Raw genomic sequence first — 18,481 nt, 5'->3', positions numbered from 1 at the left:
TGCAGGCACACCTCTGGCCATAGAAAGGGGGCCAGAACGCAGCACCTAGAACTGCCACCCATACCTGGAGGGTGGCAAAAGACAAGTGGGTTGAGGAAGGGGCCTGACCCTGTGTTGGTTTCTGACTAGTGACACTGTCTTAACTCTTAGTTTCCAAGACAAGGAGAAAGGTAAAAAGATTTCCTATTGCTCCTTCTAGGTGCCAAACTGTTGCTCTGCCTTTGGAGAAGAAAGGGCACAAGAACAAAAGATGAGGGATGAGCTCAGGGATGTAGGCTCCTGAGTACCTGAAGGTGCTAGAGCAGAGGGCCGTCTCGTCGTAGCTGGCGGGGGCACTGGCAGCCTGATTGCCCGTGATCATGTCCTCCAGGGAGGCCTGCTGGATCACGTCGAAGCTGACGCCCATGCTGTCAGCCCCCTCCATGTCATTGATGTGGTGAGACTGCAGGATGGTGTTGACGGCCAGGTTCTGAATGTCCAGCTCCACGCACACTGCACACAGACACCACTGCTTGTGCACTGACCCCTCCTGGCTAGAGCCCGACCCCAGGAAGCACCATCTCAGAACTATCACTGCCACCTGGGGCAGCCAATAAACAGCAAGCATTGAACTCAGGCTGATGGCAGACCCCACACCCACGGAGGCTGCCTGCAGGCCATTCCCACCTACATGGAATGGCAACAAACAGCAGAAATACCAATATCTGATGTCCCCATGTGCCCTGCCCACACACCTGTGGAGTAACAGCCTGAACTGTTGATCTCCACAGGGGCCTGGTCATCGAACTCCATGACGAGTCGGTTGTCGTCGGCCTCCTTCCCACCCAGGTCAGGGCGAGAGGTGGGCGACAGCCAGAGCAGATGGTTGTGGCGCTGGAGGTGGCGAGCAAAGAAGAGATCGGAGCCGAAGGTAGATATGTCCTCAGGCAGATTCCCAACGGGGATGTGGAAGTACCTGCAGGGGAAGGGGCCAGCCCCAGGGGGACAGGGGGTTAGCCCCAGGAGAGGGACAACAACCAGGAAAGGCCAAGCTGCTACCAGAGACCATGAGGCCAGCAATAACTAAGATAGCCAGAAACACCCCTCTGCTCAGCGCACCTGCTCATCTCGAAGGCCTGTGACAGACAAGTGTCCAGGTTGAGGTAATGCCGGATCATGCGCCGGGCTCCATGGCGCTGCCAGTCCAGGACCCCGTAGCTGATCTTATCAGCTACATGGATAGGCACTAGCGGGAACTCCTCCAAGACGGGAACTTCACTAACTAGCCTCTTCATCTCCCAGTTGGACTGAATGGCAATGAGTGTGGGCCCCCGGCGCTCCTCCTGGGCAAGGGAAGTCAGCTGCTAGTTGGCGCCACCTGGGGAGGGGGCTGGGCTCCCAGGGCGGCAGGACCCTGATGGTGCTCACCTTGTACGCCAGCAGGAAGCGCTGGATGGCTCTGCAGATGATCTTCAGGTCGGTTTCAGCCCGAACTTCAAACGTGTGTTTGGAGGGGGGCAGGAGCTCGGGGCCCACTTTCTCCAGCAGGAGGCTGTGCTCGGCGGAGTACAAGGCACTGAGGCTGGGCATCTGGTTGCTTCGCACCTGGACAACAAGGGCTGGGTCAGCCCCTCCCTGTGGGGACGGAGGCGGCAGCCCCGAGCTGCAGCCCCACTTCTACCTCAGGGGCGGAGGCTTCTGGAAACTAGGGGTGGGGACATGAGATTTTCCTGCCCAGGGAGGCTCTCCCCGCCGCCCCGACCCAGGAACTCACGGTATCCAACACAAACACAGAGGCTTTGCGCTGTGAGGGCACAAAGATGCCAAAGAGAGCCTTGTGGCCCTGCACGTGATGATACAGGTAGATGTGGCGGATGCTCCCTGCAAGGGGACACGGCCCGTCACCCAAGATGTGATGGGGGATATGGCCCGTTCCCCAACATGTACGGGAGGCGGGACCAAGCAAGGGCGGCAGTCACTTGCCATACCTGGTTCCAGGTAGCTGAACTGGGCCAGAGAGCGCATCTCCAGGTGCTCCAGGGCGAAGGTTTCTGCTTCCCAGCCTGAAAGGTGTCTCACCAGATGCTTATTGACCACACACACACAGCCCAGCTGCACCAGGGCCCGGAACAATAATGGGACCTGGAAGAGGGCGGACAGGGTGGTGGGAGGGCTGAGGGGGCAGGGCACGGCCCAATGACATCTTGCGCAAATGCAAGGCTGAAATCCACCGTGTCTGTGGACAGAGCCCTTAGCACTGTGGCCAGCCTGTCCGTGCCCTCTGGGGTTTTTTCCCACCACTCTGTCCAGCTGGATCCTTGCACAGCTCAGCTGGGAAAATGGTTACCTGGGTCTCGTACACGCCTTCAATGTCTGGTGCCGCCAGCTCGGTGTTGATCTCATTGATGTGTTCTTGGTACATGTCCTCTGGCACCGAGTACTCGTAGAGGTTATAGACCATGTTGGAGCGAGGCAGGACCCGGTTCACCTGGTGATAAGATGGTTCACCCCATGACTAAATTAAGTGGTCATGTTTGTTACAACACACAGGCACACGCGCACGCACGCACTTAAACACATGTACATGCACCATCAAACAGGCCTAGGACTTCTGCAGCCCACAACCATGGAGTCAACACCCCTACAGTCCATCTCTCCCAGTGAGTACAATCAGAAAGTCTGGACATAGCTTTGAGAAGCCACCTGAGGCTTCTAAAATACAGACAAGCTCTCAGACTCTCAGGGGAAGGTGTTCCCGGCTTATTTTCCTCCATTCTCTCCTGGGTTTAACCTAAGGGTAGGGAAGCAAAAACTCGGAGAGAAGCCATGTCTTTGTGGACAGAAGACTGGGAGAGCCCCCCGGGAGCCAGACCGAGGAGTTTTGGGGAGGAGGGGGAGCAGGAGAGGGGTGCCCAAGGGGAAAATATCCTCCAGGGCAGGACGTTCTCCTACAAAGTTCCGTCACAGCATGTCCAGGAAGCCACAGGAATTCCAGGTCTTGATCTCCTGTCCTTCATCCTCCCTGTTCTCTTTCTAGATCCACGTTCTGCTGAATCTTCTGGTTGAAGCAAGTGTCACCTGCAGGAAGCCTCCTCAGCCGAGTTGTCACCCAAACATCCAAGTCTGATCTCAACTAGATGTCAACTTAAGTGATTCCTGGCACCAACCAAGAAATGTGCTCATTTGCTCGGTAAACAAGCTCGGGGTAGGGCTCACTGGGAGCTGGGACAGAGACCATAGGGAGGCCCCGAGGATACCACAGCTGTGAGGAGGACCACGTACTGAAGGGTTCCATGTATGTGACATGTCCCAACCCACCACCTGGAGATAGAACGTGGACCAGTGCTTCCTGAGGGCCAGGAGACGGGAAAGACTGCTAAGGGGCCCGGATTTCTTTTGGGGGTGATAAAAATGACCTAAGAGTGACTGTGGAATGGCTACATAACTCAATATGCTAAAAGCCACTGAATCTTACACTTTTTTTTTGTCTTTTTAAGGCCACACCTACAACATGTGGAAGTTCCCAGGCTAGGGGTCAAATCAGAGCTGCAGCCACTGGCCTACACCACAGCCCCAGCAACACCAGATCCGAACTGAGTCTGCAACCTACACCACAGCTCATGGCAACACCAGATCCTCAACCCACTGAGCAAGGCTGAGGACAGAACTCACTTTCTTGTGGATACTAGTCATGTTTGTTACAGCTGAGCCACAACAGGAACTCCCCTAATTAACTTTTATGGCATCCTAAGAAGGTTCTCAGGAGATGGAGGCTCCAGAACACCTCGCTCAAGGTCACCAAGCTCACCAGGTCTTTATATCTACAAAGCCCAAGTCTTTATGTGGCCTCCGCCATCGGAGACAACTTCAGAGGCTGCACAGGCAGCTGACCTCAATGACCAGCAACACCAGCTGTCGTACCCCCGCCCCCCCCCCCCCCAGACCATACCTTCCGATAAGAAGGGCTCTCCTCCGCCTTGGCCACCCGCTGGTTCACGTAGAAGACCCGGGGAATGTTCAGCTTGATGCAATACAGGTCACTGCTGATGACAGCCCACAGTCTGAACAAGCCAGCCTGGCTGGTCTCACTGATCTGAAGGGGAAACACAGACTGTACAGTCATGCAGGTCTCGCCTTGTCACAGAAAGCACTCAACTCCCAAGGGCAGGTTGCTTCCCAAGTGGCCTCCAGCGCCAGCCCCTCACAGAGACACAAAGGTAAAGGCCTGCCCTTCCTACTCCTTCTGGCCCTGGCCCCCAGGATGGTGAGCTGACCAGATACCCCTTCTGTCAGCTGTGCTCCTGACCTTCAGGGTGTCCCACCCACCACTGACCCCCGTCCACACCTGAACGATCTGCCATGGGAGGTCCAGAATGCTGCGAGCAGTTCTTCGGAAAAAGCCCCCTAGCCCTGTAGAGGGTCCCTCTCGGATGGCTCCAGGCCGTGGCACACCCTCTGCCACCTCCAGACGCCGCCTCTTCCTGTGAGCAAGGCGCTGACGAGCCTGCAGCTGCCATTTCTTCTTGTGAAACCGGAGCCATACCAACCACTCTTCCTGGGACAGGAGCAGAACAGGTCAGGAGGAGAAGAAGACGGGAAATTCAACCGAGCACTCGGGAAAACAGAAACATCCTTCTGCAGCAAGCACACCTCCCAGCTGCTCTGGTAAGACCTGGGCTCATCTCGCCACCCATCTCTACTCGGTGGGCCCCACAGGGAGACAGCTTGTTGTGACCCAGGCCTGACCAGGGTCCCCACTCCCTCCTCCACCCCACACCAGACTCCCCAAGCCTTCTCACCTGGGTGGTCCCGAGTGCTGGAGGCTGCCCCAAGATCTCCTGCCAGGGCACCATCAGCTCCAGGTCCTGCGACTCCTCCTGGCTCTCCCAGAGGATGCGCCTCCTCTTGGTGGCAACAGGAACCCCTGAGTGGAGCGGCCTTGAGAGGCCCAGGTCCTCCATGTCGGGAGTGCTGCAGCTCGGGGCCCCTTCTGAAGCCTGGGCCACGCCTACCTGCAAAGACCCAAAGGAGCCTTAAAACAGCAAGATCCCTCTCAATAAATTCCACTTCTGGAAATCCATCATAAGTGCATCCTCTGAATAAGATAAAGTACTTGTATGCAAACATTCATTTCCAGACTATTTTTAAGTTTGTTTTTTGGGGGCTGTACCTGTGGCAAGCAGAAGTTCCCAGGCCAGGGGTTCAACCTGCACCATAACAGTGACAAGGTCAGACCCTTTACTAGGCCACCAGGGAACTCCCAGACTAATCTACTTTTAAACTTTTAATAGTGAAAAGGTCAGAAAGAAAATGTCACTCAGGTACAACCATTATGAAGCAAATGTTTACATTTTTCTGTGTTTGCTCCAGAACTTTCTCCTTTTCTTAAGAAATAAAATATTGGCGTTCCTGTCATAGCCCAGTGGAAATGAATCTGACTAGTATTCATGAGGATGCAGGTTTGATCCCTGGCCTCCCTCAGTTGGTTAAAGATCCGGAGTTGCTGTGCCTATGGTGTATGCCAGTGGTTGTAGCTCTGATTCGACCTCTAGCCTAGGAACCTCCATATGCCAAGGGTGCAGCCCTAAAAAGACAAAATAAATTAATAAGTAAATAAAATATTGTAAAGCATAGGTAAAGGGCCCCTCCATTCTCCCTGCCAGTTCCCCAGGCACAGGGCCTACCACTCCCCATACATTTCGTACTTTTACTCCATATCCATAAACAAATACCATTGCTTTAGGCTGTGAGCTATGGTGTAGCTTGCAGACTTGGCTCGGATCCCAAGTTGTTGTGGCTGTGGCTGTGGCTGTGGCTGGTGGCTACAGCTCTGATTAGACCCCTAGCCTGGGAACCTCCATGTGCCACGGGAGTGGCCCAAGAAATGGCAAAAAAAAAAAAAAAAAAAAAAAAAGTAGAGGCACATGCTGCACATTCTACTGCAGCTTGCTTTTTTTTTTTAGGGCTGAACCTGCGGCACATGGAAGTTCCCAGGCCAGGGGTCCAATTGGAGCTGTAGCTGCCAGCCCACACCACAGCCACAACAACGCAGGATCTGAGCCACGTCTTCGACCTGTACCACAGCTCACAGCAATGCCAGATCCCTAACTCACTGAGCGAGGCCAGAGATCGAACTCAGATCCTCATGGATACTGGTTGGGTTTGCTATGACTGAGCCACAATGGGAACTCCAAAGTTCAATTTTTTTAATGGTTATAATTCAATTCAATTTTTCTATTTCTTCTTAGGTCAGTTTGAATAATTCTTTTTAAGGATACTGTTCATTCCACCTAAGTTTTTCAATTGTTTAGGTAAGGTAATTCTTTATATAATTTTTTAGGCTTTCCTATATCTGCAATGATAATCTGTTTTCATTAAAACAAAAGCCAGGAGTTCCCGTCGTGGCTCAGTGGTTGACGAATCTGACTAGGAACCATGAGGTTGCGGGTTCGATCCCTGGCCTTGCTCAGTGGGTTAAGGATCCGGTGTTGCCATGAGCTGTGGTGTAGGTTGCAGACGCAGCTCGGATCCCGCATGGCTGTGGCTCTGACGTAGGCCAGCGGCTACAGCTCCGATTCGACCCCTAGCCTGGGAATCTCCTTATGCCACAGGAGCGGCCCAAGAAAAATGGCAAAAAGACAAACAACAACAACAAAAAAAAAAAAAAAAAAACAAGAGCCAAAATTTCTATCTTGACAAACATCTGTCTATTTCATAAGTTTTCTCAAAGACCAAGGTTTTGGTTTTACTGTTTGCTTCATTCATTGCTGCTCTTGCCATTTTAACTCCTTTCTTTCTACTTTCTTTTTTCTTTTTTTTGGAGGGACTATGAAAACAGTTACATTATTGGTTTTTCATTCTCCCAATTGGCCCCCAAAGAGACCACAAAGAAGAGTACATTTTAAGCCAATTAAGCTACAGGATGCACACCTAACATCCCTCACCAAAGGTGGGGGCGGTGGGCAGAATTGTGTAGGGAAAGAAATTTTAAATGCTCAACACACTGCCAGCTCAGACTGTAGAGAGCTCACAGCCAGATGGGGTGACTAGTGTGCCCCAACCCCAAAGAAGCGAAGTTTCAAAATAATATAAAATTCAAAAAGTTTTGTACATAAGCCTTTCAGGATTTTTCTAGCACTAACTGACACAAAGCACAATGAGATGGCACTTTTATAAGAGACAGCAGCTTAGACCCAGAAAAGGGTGATAAGATGAGTTTCATAGGGCGAAATCAGTGGCAAAACATAATTTTCTTTCTTTCAAGGAGAGAGGAGGGCAAATAAGTGGTCACCTCGACATAGGGGCACATGATCCATTCTCTGAGCATCTGGAAACAGGATAGAGGATTTGGTCTCATCATCTTAATTTGTTTGGTCACTTCTGATGAAAAACAAAAGTAAAGTGGCCCAAAGATACTGTGAAGCTGAAAACCTGAACAGCACTTTTTTTTTTTTTTGGCTAACCCCTGGAATCACCTTTCCAGTTTGGTGGGTACTTTTTTTTTTTGTCTTTTTAGGGCTGCACCTATGGCATATGGAGATTCCCAGGCTACGGGTCTAGTTGGAGCTGCAGCTGCCAACCTATGCCAGAGCCACAGCAGCACCAGATCTGAGCCTCGTCTTCGACCTACACCACAGCTCACAGCAATGCCGGATCCTTAACCCACTGAGCGAGGCCAGGGATCAAACCTGCAACCTCATGGTTCCGAGTCAGATTCGTCAACCACTGAGCCGCGACAGGAACTCCTTGGTGGGTACTTTTTACAGAGCAATGAGGTTTCCCATAATGAAGTCTTTCTCTGGGCTGTTTGGCTCTCAGTAAGGGAGGCCCATACCATTATCCTTCCTCTATAGAGAGGGCAATACGCATTAAGCTGAAAAGTTACCTTCCAAAAGTGAGAAAGGGATTAGACTGCTGCTTCAAACTTGTGGAATTATCTGGAATGTTTTTTACAAATGGTTGCTACATCAACAACAAAAAAGGTAATTACAAAATGTGACATCATAGCATGCTTCAAAGACACTTTGCATTGTGCTCACGTTCCATTAAATGTTGTTCCCAAAGGAGCTCAGCCTCTAGCCCAACCGGAATCTCTCAGGAGAGGCAGAGACAGTTTGGTGAAAAGGGCAAAGGGGTGGGGGTGGGGGTGGGAGAGGTGGTGAAAGGAGAAAGCAGCCTTCCAATTAAAGATCAGCCCTCAGTTTAAAGGTCAGCTTCGGGCAGGCTGGCCTCAGGCAGGGTCAGGGTCAGAGGAAGGAGCAGCGGCAGGGCAGGCCTGGGATGCTCTACATCTCATTCAGGGCAAACAGTCTGGTCCAGCATCCGTTGTGTACAGAAGTGCTCCTCCTTGGTGCATTTCAGTTTATATTCCAAATCATCAACTGTTTTTTCCAGCTTGGCTACTGATTTCTCAGCAAACTCAGCACAGGTCTCTGCCTCCTTGAGTCTTTCAGTAAGAATTTTTATCTCTTCCTCAGATTTGTCTTTTTTTTGAGAGCGCTTTTCTTCAGCAGTACTCAGACACTTCAGATTCTGGTCCATCAGTCTGATCTGCTCAGACTGATTACCTCTTGGCAACGGGACTCTGCCAGCTCAGCTCACTCCTCTGTGCGTTCCAAGTCTCCCTCAATAATCACCAACTCCCAAGCCACCTCTTTATACTTCCTATAACGCCTCTTCTGCAATGTGCTTAGCTTGAGTTGGATTTCCTGGAGTTTCATTTTTTCCTCCTCTTTTAAGGCTCAGTTTTCAATAACTTTCATACCTCTCTCGTTCTCATCAGCAGCTATCTTGGCTTCCTCCAGCTTTTGTAGGGCAGTGGCCAGGTGCTCTTGAGCACGATCCAGCTCCTCTCCAACCAGCTGGATCCTACAGTTCAAGGAGGCCACCTCAGCCTCAGCCCGTTCCCAGGCCCGCCCTTCTCCCTCCACTTCCTGCTGGAGGCACTTAGACCTCTCCTCTGCATCATCGACCTGCTGCTATAGAACCTGGTTCTCGAGCTTCACTGCCTTGATGGTGGTGATTCTGGCCAAGGTGCCCACCCAGCTCCTGCTTGAGCTTGAGTTCCTGCCTCCTCCACATGGTGCTGTAGCCTTTTCTACTTTCTTGGTTTACTGCTGTTCTCCAGTTCCTCAACTGGAAGCTTAGCTCACTTAACTTTCTGTTGGTTTTTCTTTTCTACTATATGCAATTAAATAGTTAAGTTACATATAAAAACTCTTTAGCTGCCTCCTACAAATTTTGATGGTATTTTCTTTTTTTTTTTTTTTTTTTGCTTTTTAGGGCTGCACCCACGGCATATGGAGATTCCCAGGCTAGGGGTCGAATCAGAGCTACAGCTTCCAGCCTACACCACAGCCACAGCCACAGCCACGTCAGATCTGAGCCGCATCTGCGACCTACACCACAGCTCACGGCAATGCCGGATCCTTAACCCACTGAGCGAGGCCAGGGATCGAACCTGCATCCTCATGGATGCTAGTCAGATTCATTTCCATTGCTCCACAATGGGAACTCCTCTGATAGTATTTTCATTCAGTAATTCATTTCTAATTTCCATCGTCATCACTTTTTTTTTTTGTCTTTTTAGGGCTACACCTGCAGCATATGAAAGTTTCCAGGCTAGGGGTCGAATCAGAGCTACAGCTGCTGGCCTATGCCACAGCCACAGGAATGTCAGATCTGAGCCACATCTGTGACCCACACCACAGCTCACGGCAACTCCGGATCCTTAACCAACTGAGCGAAGCCAGGGATCGAACCCACAACCTCATGGTTCCCAGTTGGATTCATTTCCGCTGCTCCACGACGGGAACTCCCACTTATTTATTTTTTGCCTGGTCTTATGTTTAGGTGTTCTTGAAAAGAAGGTGTATTATCTGAGTACAAGGTTCTATTAACTAAATCTAGTTAGCAACTGTGTCATTCCAACCTTGCATATTTTTACTAGTTTTTGGACTGGTTGCTCCAAAAATTGAGAAAGATGTATTAAAATTCCATGGAGTTCCAGTTGTGGCTCTCGTATCCACGAGGATACGAGTTCAATCCCTGGCCTTGCTCCTCGTGGGTTAAGGATCCGGCGATGCCAAGAGCTGTGGTGTAGGTCGCAGATGTGGCTCAGATCTGGCGTTGCTGTGGCTGTGGTGTAGGCCAACTAGAGCTCCGATTCGCCAGCTAGCCTGGGAACTCCCATATGCTACAAGTGAGGCCCTAAAAAAGACAAAAAAAAAAAAGAGAGAGAGAGAAAGAAAACAAAAAAGAAAAACATTCCATATGCTTGAATGGAAGCCTCCAAAATCATGGAGGCTCTGTGTGCCCCAGCGGTCCTACCCAGCCTCAGCTGTCACCTCTGCTATCCTGGGCCAGGCCCCCTCACCTGTCTCTTGCCCTCCAGGATGAAGAGCTCACTGATCTTCTTTTGCTTGTAGACATCATTCTTCTCCAGCAGTTTTTTGTGCAGCCAGTCAGGGTGTTTGACACGTGGTACTGGGTTCTTCACCTGCATGAAGGGGACACTTATCACTTGTCTGATAGCTAGTCTGGGCCTGGCCCAGGTTTCTGCGGCTTTTACATCACACTGGGCCCTGTACCCACTGGCTCTCCAGCTCACCTGCTGCAGAGCCGCAGGGATTGTGATGATCTTCTGGATGGCGCTCCCCAGCCGCTCGATGTAGTAGTCCCAGTCCAGGATCTGAGTGTGCAGGAGGCCAGCACCAACAGGGTGCGCGTGAGAGACAAGCAGCAGCAGCGTGCTTCACTCTGCAACGCACTGTGCTGAATAAGCCTTCATGTGTCTTACTTAACCCTCTTAGAAATTCTATGCCAACAGGCGCCTGTTTCAGAGGAGGAAGCTGAGGTGGAGAGGGTAAATGATCCTTCCAGGATCAGAGGTGGGCAGGCCAGCACTTAGAACCCTGGGCCAGACCCCAAGCTTTAGTCCATCCAAGAGCACAGGGCAAGGGCCTCGCTGGCACCTAGTGTCTCCAGTTTTGCCCTAAGGTGTACAACTATTTCCTTCATTTTTTACGTAACAGAAAGGAGGAAATTAAGAGTGAAGTATGGATACAAAAAAGGTGACCTAAGTCAGGGATACTCTGCCCTGTTGAGTTTTCCTTCGAAACTTCTGGGAGCAGGAAAAACAAAAAAACCAGCACTCACTGTCCGAATATCAAAGTCTTGAAGGGAAGAACTCTTAAGCCATTTCCGGAGAAAGTGCTTCCTCACGGTGGGCTCTGCCTGGAAAATGGCGAGTGGAATGGCCCTGGGTAAGAAGAGACACAAACTCACAAATGTGAAAATCTCCCTAAATCCAATCATAGTGTTGATACTAAGTATTTTATGTGAAATAAGTACTTACAACCTACTTTATGACCTATTTTTTTTTTTTTTGTCTTTTTAGGTGGCATATGGAAGTTCCCAGGCTAGTGGTCAAATCAGAGCTGCAGCTGCCAGCCACAGCCACAGCAACACCGGATCCCTAACATGCTGAGCAAGGCCAGGGATCAAACCCGAGTCCTCACGGATACTAGTCAGGTTCATTACTGCACAGCCACAATGGAAACTCCTGTAACCTATGTTTTTATTGAATGTAGTTATTTTGTATAATAAACTGTACCTACATCTGACATTTATCATACTTAATAATTACATAATAATTGGAGTTCCTGTCATGGCGCAGTGGTTAACGAATCCGACTAGGAACCATGAGGTTGCGGGTTCGGTCCCTGCCCTTGCTCAGTGGGTTAACGATCCGGCGTTGCCATGAGCTGTGGTGTAGGTTGCAGACATGGCTCGGATCCTGCGTTGCTGTGGCTCTGGTGTAGGCCAGTGGCTACAGCTCCGATTAGACCCCTAGCCTGGGAATCTTCATATGCCGCGGGAGCAGCCCAAAGAAATAGCACAAAGACAAAAAAAAAAAAAAAAATTACATAATACATCACCATATTAAAATATCATGGTTTAACACCCCCCCCCTCACCATTGGCCATCTGGTCTGTTGTATTTGGCCACTGTTTACAGAGCTGTTACAAACATCCTTACATAAATTATATATTCATGAGCATGCATATAATAAAACATTAAAAACATGTTATTCATTAAGTAAAATACAGAGAGTCCACCTGCTCTCCTGAAAGATGAAGCCAGTTTTCACATCACTAGCAAAACAATAAGGCAACTGTCACTACTCCTTTCCTTCACTAGAGGCAGTATTTGTTATCACGAAGTTATGAAGAAACTTAGAAAGACACCTGGGCACCCACCATCCAGGGCTCTCAAACTGGCACTGTCATTTTTATATCATGGATGAAAAAGTAAAAATAAGGATGAAGTCCTCTGTGCAGCTCCCCTGACCTTCCTCATACAGAAGTAAACAGTCTTTATCTTGGTGTTTATCAATCCAGGCATGCTTTTACAGCAGTTATGTGTGCATGTCCCATGTGTGTAAACTTCAACAGATGGAAGTGCACTCTGTGTGTTGTCCTGCAGTCTGCCTTTCCTGTTCAAATGTTTCAAGCTCTATCAGTGTAGTGACAGCCTTGATTCAATCATCCCAACACCTGAAGACCATTTTATTGCATAAGAAATACACTTCTCCATTTTCTGGCTGATGGACACTTTTGCGTTCCTAGACTTTGCTTTTAAACACCATGTAAACACACACGGGAAGCTAAGTGGGGGCAGGTTCACTGACGTGTTCAGCTACGGGGGTAAACTGGGGGTCTGTTACTCCATCATGCACTGTTGGTTTCTCTCCAAAGTGATTGTCATCCACACTCCCACACACACTGTGTGAGCGCTAGTCTCCATGGTCACCAACAGCTGGTATCATCAGACTCTTCATTTCCAACCAAGAGGCATTTTTAAAATCTGCATTTCTTGATTACTATGAGTCTGAACATCTCTGCATGTGCCAGCCATCGATTTCTTCATTTTTGAACTGCCCATTCATATCTGTTGCCCACTTGTTCTTTTGGTTGTTTGCCTTTTTCTTACTGACATATAGGAATTCTTTTTTTTTTTCTTTTTTGTCTTTTTTAGGGCCACACCTGCAGCATTAGGAAGGTCCCAGGCTAGGGGTCAAATTGGAGCCACAGCTGCTGGCCTACACCACAGCCACAGAACTCGGGATCCAAGTTGAATCTGCAACCTACACCATAGCTCCTGGCAATGCCAGATCCTTTAACCCACTGAGTGAGGCCAGGGATTGAACCCGAATCCTCATGGATACTAGTTGGGGTTCATTACCGCTGCACCACAATGGGAACTCTGACATATAGGAATTCTTTATTTTACTCTATCATCTATTTTAGCCTCACATCAAATTCCTTCTTTTTGTTATGACTTTTCTTTTTTTTTCTTTTTGCCTTTTTCTAGAGCCGCTCCTACGGCATATGGAGGTTCCCAGGCTAGGGGTCGAATCGGAGCTGTAGCCCCCAGCCTATGCCAGAGCCACAGCAACGTGGGATCCGAGCCGTGTCTGCGACCTACACCACAGCTCACGGCAACACCGGATCCTTAACCCACTGAGCGAGGCCAGGGATCGAACACACAACCCCGTGGTTCCTAGTTGGATTCGTTAACCACTGCGCCACAACGGGAACTCCTTGTTATGACTCTTTTTTTTAAGGCTTTTTTTTTTTTTTTTGGTCTTTTTGCTATTTCTTTGGGCCGCTTCCGCGGCATATGAAGGTTCCCAGGCTAGGGGTCGAATCGGAGCTGTAGCCACCGGCCTATGCCAGAGCCACGGCAACGCGGGATCCGAGCCGCGTCTGCAACCTACACCACAGCTCACGGCAATGCTGGATCGTTAACCCACTGAGCAAGGGCAGGGGACAGAACCCGCAACCTCATGGTTCCTAGTCGGATTCGTTAACCACTGCGCCACGACGGGAACTCCTGTTATGACTCTTTTTAAGAAAAACTTTTGATGTGTTTCATTGACTTCTTTCTTCAAGCCTTTCTAGCATAGGTAAGGACACTGATTACTGAAGTTTCAGGCTCTACAGTTATTTACTGCTGTATTATGAACATTGGGTTAAAACAATAACCAATAACCGTTTCTTGTTTAGGAGTCTATAATTTGGGTGATCTCTGCAAGTCACTGGTATAGCTGCAGTGGCCTCCCTTATGGGCATGGCAGTTGGTGCTGTCAGCTGGGCCTCCCACACTTGAGCTCTCAGGCTTCCTGGCCTGGAACTCCTTCTGCCCACCATCTCTTGGCCATGCCAGGCAGCAAGAGAAGAGGGCAAGAGCAGAACTGCAAGGCCTTTTGGGACCAGAGCTCAGCAATTGCATGTTACTTCTGCCATATTCTACTGGTCACAGCAAGTCGCAGGGCCACCTCACCGGAGGAGCAGCAAGACCCTATTTACAAGAATAGTGCACCACTGCCGAGGCTGTCTTTGAGTTTCTCTTGATGGAATTTAGTACTACTTTCCTGCGTTTGCCCACAGGCCACTCTAGTCCTTGAGTTCTTGGCAGGAAGCTCTGCCACAGTCACACACTCACAGGCAGGTGTGAGTTCTTTCATTCTAAGCACCATCAATGGGAAAGACTGTGGCTTTGATACACTGTACTTTCCTCTTTCATTCATGAAGCCCATGCAACACTCAAATGGCCGAAGGAGCACTGGTGACACAACTGTCCTAGGGACCCTGGAGTTTCCAGAATCAGGCCTGGAAGCTGCTATTTGATGGCAGCTTTGCCGTTGCTCTTGAAAAGTTCCAGAAGCTGGAGCACATTTCCTTCTGTCGTAAAGGGGGTTGGGAGGCATGTCACTGGTGGTGCAAAGAAGCCTCAGATGCTGGAGCATTCTGTGAGACTCCCCAGTGCAACCTCTCCAGCCAAGCTGGTGTCTCTCTCCTCGAGGGTGTGAGTGATCTGGAGCCCTGGTCTACACCTGAACTGGACTCGTGATGGGCCCCTCATAGCAGACCCTCCAAGACATCCCCACTCCCAGGGGGCCCAGTGGGGCTCCAGCAAGCCTTCGTGTCATCTGATCTGCAGGGGTCCACAGCCCAGTTCCTGCCTCTTTCAGGTCCTGACCATCCCTGCACTGTTTCAGGAGCTGTACCTCTAAGGAGGTACAGAGGTTCCATAGCAGCATGAGTTTCCCAGCCCCTTATGGAATTCCTCCTTTAATCCCGGAAAGCCTCACCTCTCTGTGACTGGAGACCCCTCGGGCTTCCGGGAGATAATGTAGCGGCAGCTCAGCCCTGCATCCTTCACCATCTGATCCCCCAGGAACTCCGCCAGGCGTTTGGCCGTGCTGATGGACGTAGACTTTTGCTCCCCGTAATCTTCCAGCTTCCGAGACATGGAACGGTTCTCAGAGATCAGCTCGAACAGCTCAGAATCGGGCATGTTAGCTGCCTGGAGAAAGAGGCAGTGGGCAAAACGTCACGCAGAAGGAAAGGAATACCACACTCAGCTCTCCCAAGGCTTTCCTCCATTAAAGTCCTGCGTTCCTCCAACCTGAGGAGCTGAGGGCAGTAGTGTAACAGGGCTGTCTTGTGCCAGGGTGCAGCAACACAAAAACCACAACAAAGCCTTAACTTTTATGTTTTTTGAGTGGGGGGGGGGTTTACACCCACAACATGTGGAAGTTCAAAGTCCAGAGACTGAACTCACACCACAACAGTGGCTGAAGTCACTGCAGTGGCAATGCTGGATCCTTAACCTGCTGCACAAGGGAAATCCAATTTTTTTTTTTTTTTTTGCTTTTTAAGGCCACACCCGCGGCATAAGGAGGTTTCCAGGCTAGGGGTCAAATTGGAGCTGTAGCTGCCGGTCTATGCCATAGCCACAGCAACGTAGGATCTGAGCCACGTCTTCGACCTACACCACAGCTTATGGCAACGCCAGATCCTTAACCCACTGAGCAAGGCCAGGGATCGAATTTGTGTCCTCATGGATACTAGTCAGATTTGTTAACCACAGAGCCATGACGGGAACTCCCCCCCACCTTTTTTTTTTCCAATTTTTATGTTATTAAACCGTGCAGGAGTTCCCATCGAGTTTCAGCAGAAACAAATTTGAAGTATCCATGAGGACATAAGTTCGATCCCTGGCCTCGCTCAGTTGGTTACAGAGCTATGATGTACGTCGCAGATGCGGCTCAGATCCTACGTTGCTATGGTGTAGGCTGGCAGCTGCAGGTCCTATTAGACCTCTACCCTAGAAACCCCCATATGCTGCAGGTATGGCCTTAAAAAAAAAAAAAAAAAAGACAAAAACAAAAAAAAAAACCCCAAACAACTGTGCAGAAAATAAGAAATATTTATTGAGCTATTAGCACTAAGACTGCAATAAAAGAGGAAAGGCAGATTAATTGGTGATTTTTCTACTAAAAGGAAGAAAAAGATGAGAGAGGAGGAACCAAGAGGGAAAAAAGAAAAGACAAGTGGCCAGCTAGCCAACAGCTGAACCAGCTGAGGGGCCAGCAGCATTCTTCAGTGATGAGGAGTCCAAGGGGGCTGTCTGAGGAGGATAAACAGCTTCAATCTGTCCATTATCCTCCTATCAGTCTCCCTCACAGAACTCCATCAGTGGATACAGAAGCTGAAGGAAATTCTGAGAGGCCCTGGCACTAATAAAGTCGTGGGATTTCATCAGAATTAGCTTTGAGTTCATCTGTCGCCTTGGACCCTGGGTCCCTTACCTTGCTATACAGCACGTCCAGCCAGTAATCAGCCACCTTGGCCACAGAGCCGTATACCTCTTCCAGTGTGTTGCCTTTGAGAAAGGCCTCGAACACCGAGGACTGGAAGATTTTAATCAGCTGCAGCTCCCCTCGGCGTTTGACCTCGAAGCCCTTGAGCTCGGCCAGGGACCCATCCTCGTTGAATACGGCATACCTAGAGACACAGGCAGGCATGGCAGAGAACAGAAGCCTGCATGCCAGCTGCTTCTCATCAGTCCTCTGCCTTCCTCCTTCTCTTTCCCACCCTCCCTGCTAGCATCCATCAAGCAGCAAACATCTCTCCACCCTGGAGGTTTATGCTACTCCAAAATAGAAGTGACTGCAGGGCCTGCAATCTGCAGAACCAGATTGTTCTCTGTGGAGACAGAGCTAGTGGTATCAGTGTTGATAAAAGCATTGGAAATCGAATCAAAAAAGCCCAAACCAGAGTTCCTATTGTGACTCAGCAAGTTAAGTACCTAACTAGTATCCATGAGGATCCAGGTTCAATCCCTAGCCTTGCTCAGTGGGTTAGGGATCCAGTGTTGCCACGAGCTGTGGCAGAGGTTGCAGATGCAGCTCAGATCTGGCGTTGCTATGGCTGTGGTAGAGGCTGGCAGCTGCATCTCGGATTCAACCCCTAGCCTGAGACCTTCTATATGCTGTGGGTACAGCCCTAAAAAGACAAAAAAAAAAAAAAAAAAGCCCAACCGCAGACCTGTCCTGTTCCCATCCTATGCCCTGGTCCATTTTCTAGAGGAGCTATTAAACCTAACCCACCCTTTCCTTTTTCGAGCATAAGGGCTGTGGGATTCCTACCTCTTCTTCAGTTTCTTGCCTTCTTCCTTGGAGGCTGGCAGGATCATGGCAAGGTAGGGTCCGTCAACCTCAAAAAAGATGCTGTTCTCTGAGCGGGTGACGTAGGTGAGAGAGGAAGGCTCAGCCAGCTCCTGGTACTGATGGTTGGTGAAGCCTTCCTGCAAGAGTGCAGAGAGGGCAGCCTCACTGGTAACCATCCCAACCTGGACAAGACCAGCTACCCCCCTCAAGGGTGAAGGGTCAGCAAGCTGGGCAAGAAAACTGGATCAGTGTTCTGACACACCCCAACATAGACCAGCCAAAGTGCCTCCTGCTAGGTCCAAAAGGTTACACAACATGTTCCTATTCATTGGACATTCTGGAAAAGGTAAAAATCATCATATGAACATGCTGGGGAGATGGGTTCAGGCATGAGAAGAGAGGCGGACAACCAAGGGCAGCACCAGGGAAACTCACGCCTATATGTGAGGGTCAGAACCCACAGAACTACACCCTGTAAAGTAAGTAAATTAAAACGCATTCCAGGAGTTCCCGTCGTGGCTCAGTGGTTAACGAATCCAACTAGGAACCATGAGGTTGTGGGTTCGATCCCCGGCGTTGCCGTGAGCTGTGGTGTAGGTGGCAGACTCAGCTCGAATCCTGCGTTGCTATAGCTCTGGTGTAGGCTGGCGGTTACTGCTCCAATTCGACCCCTAGCCTGGGAACCTCCATATGACACAGGAGCAGTCCAAGAAATGGCAAAAAGACAAAATAAATAATTTAAAAATAAAAATAAATAAATAAAAACACATTCCAGGAGTTCCCGTTGAGGCTCAGCAGTAACAGGACATGGGTTCAATCCCTGGCCTCACTCAGTGGGTTAAGGATCCGGTGTTGTCATGAGTTGTGGTGTAGGCCACAGATGCAGCTCAGGTCCCGAGAGAGTTGCTGTGGCTGTGGTATAGGCTGGCAGCTGTAGCTCTGATTTGAGCTGACTTCCACATGCTGCTGGTGTGAGCCTAA

The 18,481-nt window shown here is 49.9% G+C and overlaps 1 protein-coding gene and 1 pseudogene across 1 annotated transcript in view; both read right to left on the bottom strand.

Moving 5' to 3' along the window:
• The window catches only part of POLE (DNA polymerase epsilon, catalytic subunit), a 54,354-nt gene that overhangs the window by 10,590 nt on the left and 25,283 nt on the right, over positions 1-18,481 (bottom strand). The window contains exons 24-39 of the mRNA XM_047761658.1: positions 17,480-17,637; positions 16,640-16,835; positions 15,137-15,351; positions 11,137-11,239; positions 10,589-10,669; positions 10,355-10,477; positions 4,779-4,991; positions 4,325-4,534; positions 3,929-4,072; positions 2,327-2,467; positions 1,968-2,121; positions 1,754-1,860; positions 1,408-1,584; positions 1,099-1,322; positions 735-955; positions 288-492 (exon numbers count right to left, since the gene is read on the bottom strand). Of these exons, the coding sequence (XP_047617614.1) occupies positions 288-492; positions 735-955; positions 1,099-1,322; positions 1,408-1,584; positions 1,754-1,860; positions 1,968-2,121; positions 2,327-2,467; positions 3,929-4,072; positions 4,325-4,534; positions 4,779-4,991; positions 10,355-10,477; positions 10,589-10,669; positions 11,137-11,239; positions 15,137-15,351; positions 16,640-16,835; positions 17,480-17,637 (2,672 nt within the window). The remainder of the gene's footprint in view (positions 1-287; positions 493-734; positions 956-1,098; positions 1,323-1,407; positions 1,585-1,753; positions 1,861-1,967; positions 2,122-2,326; positions 2,468-3,928; positions 4,073-4,324; positions 4,535-4,778; positions 4,992-10,354; positions 10,478-10,588; positions 10,670-11,136; positions 11,240-15,136; positions 15,352-16,639; positions 16,836-17,479; positions 17,638-18,481) is intronic.
• Positions 8,272-9,904, bottom strand: LOC125116176 (tropomyosin alpha-3 chain-like; annotated as a pseudogene).

Source organism: Phacochoerus africanus, chromosome 15 (genome assembly GCF_016906955.1).
Source record: "Phacochoerus africanus isolate WHEZ1 chromosome 15, ROS_Pafr_v1, whole genome shotgun sequence".
Lineage (NCBI taxonomy): Eukaryota > Metazoa > Chordata > Mammalia > Artiodactyla > Suidae > Phacochoerus > Phacochoerus africanus.
Note: the sequence above shows the minus strand (reverse complement) of the source record. Positions and strands in the feature narration are given on the sequence as shown.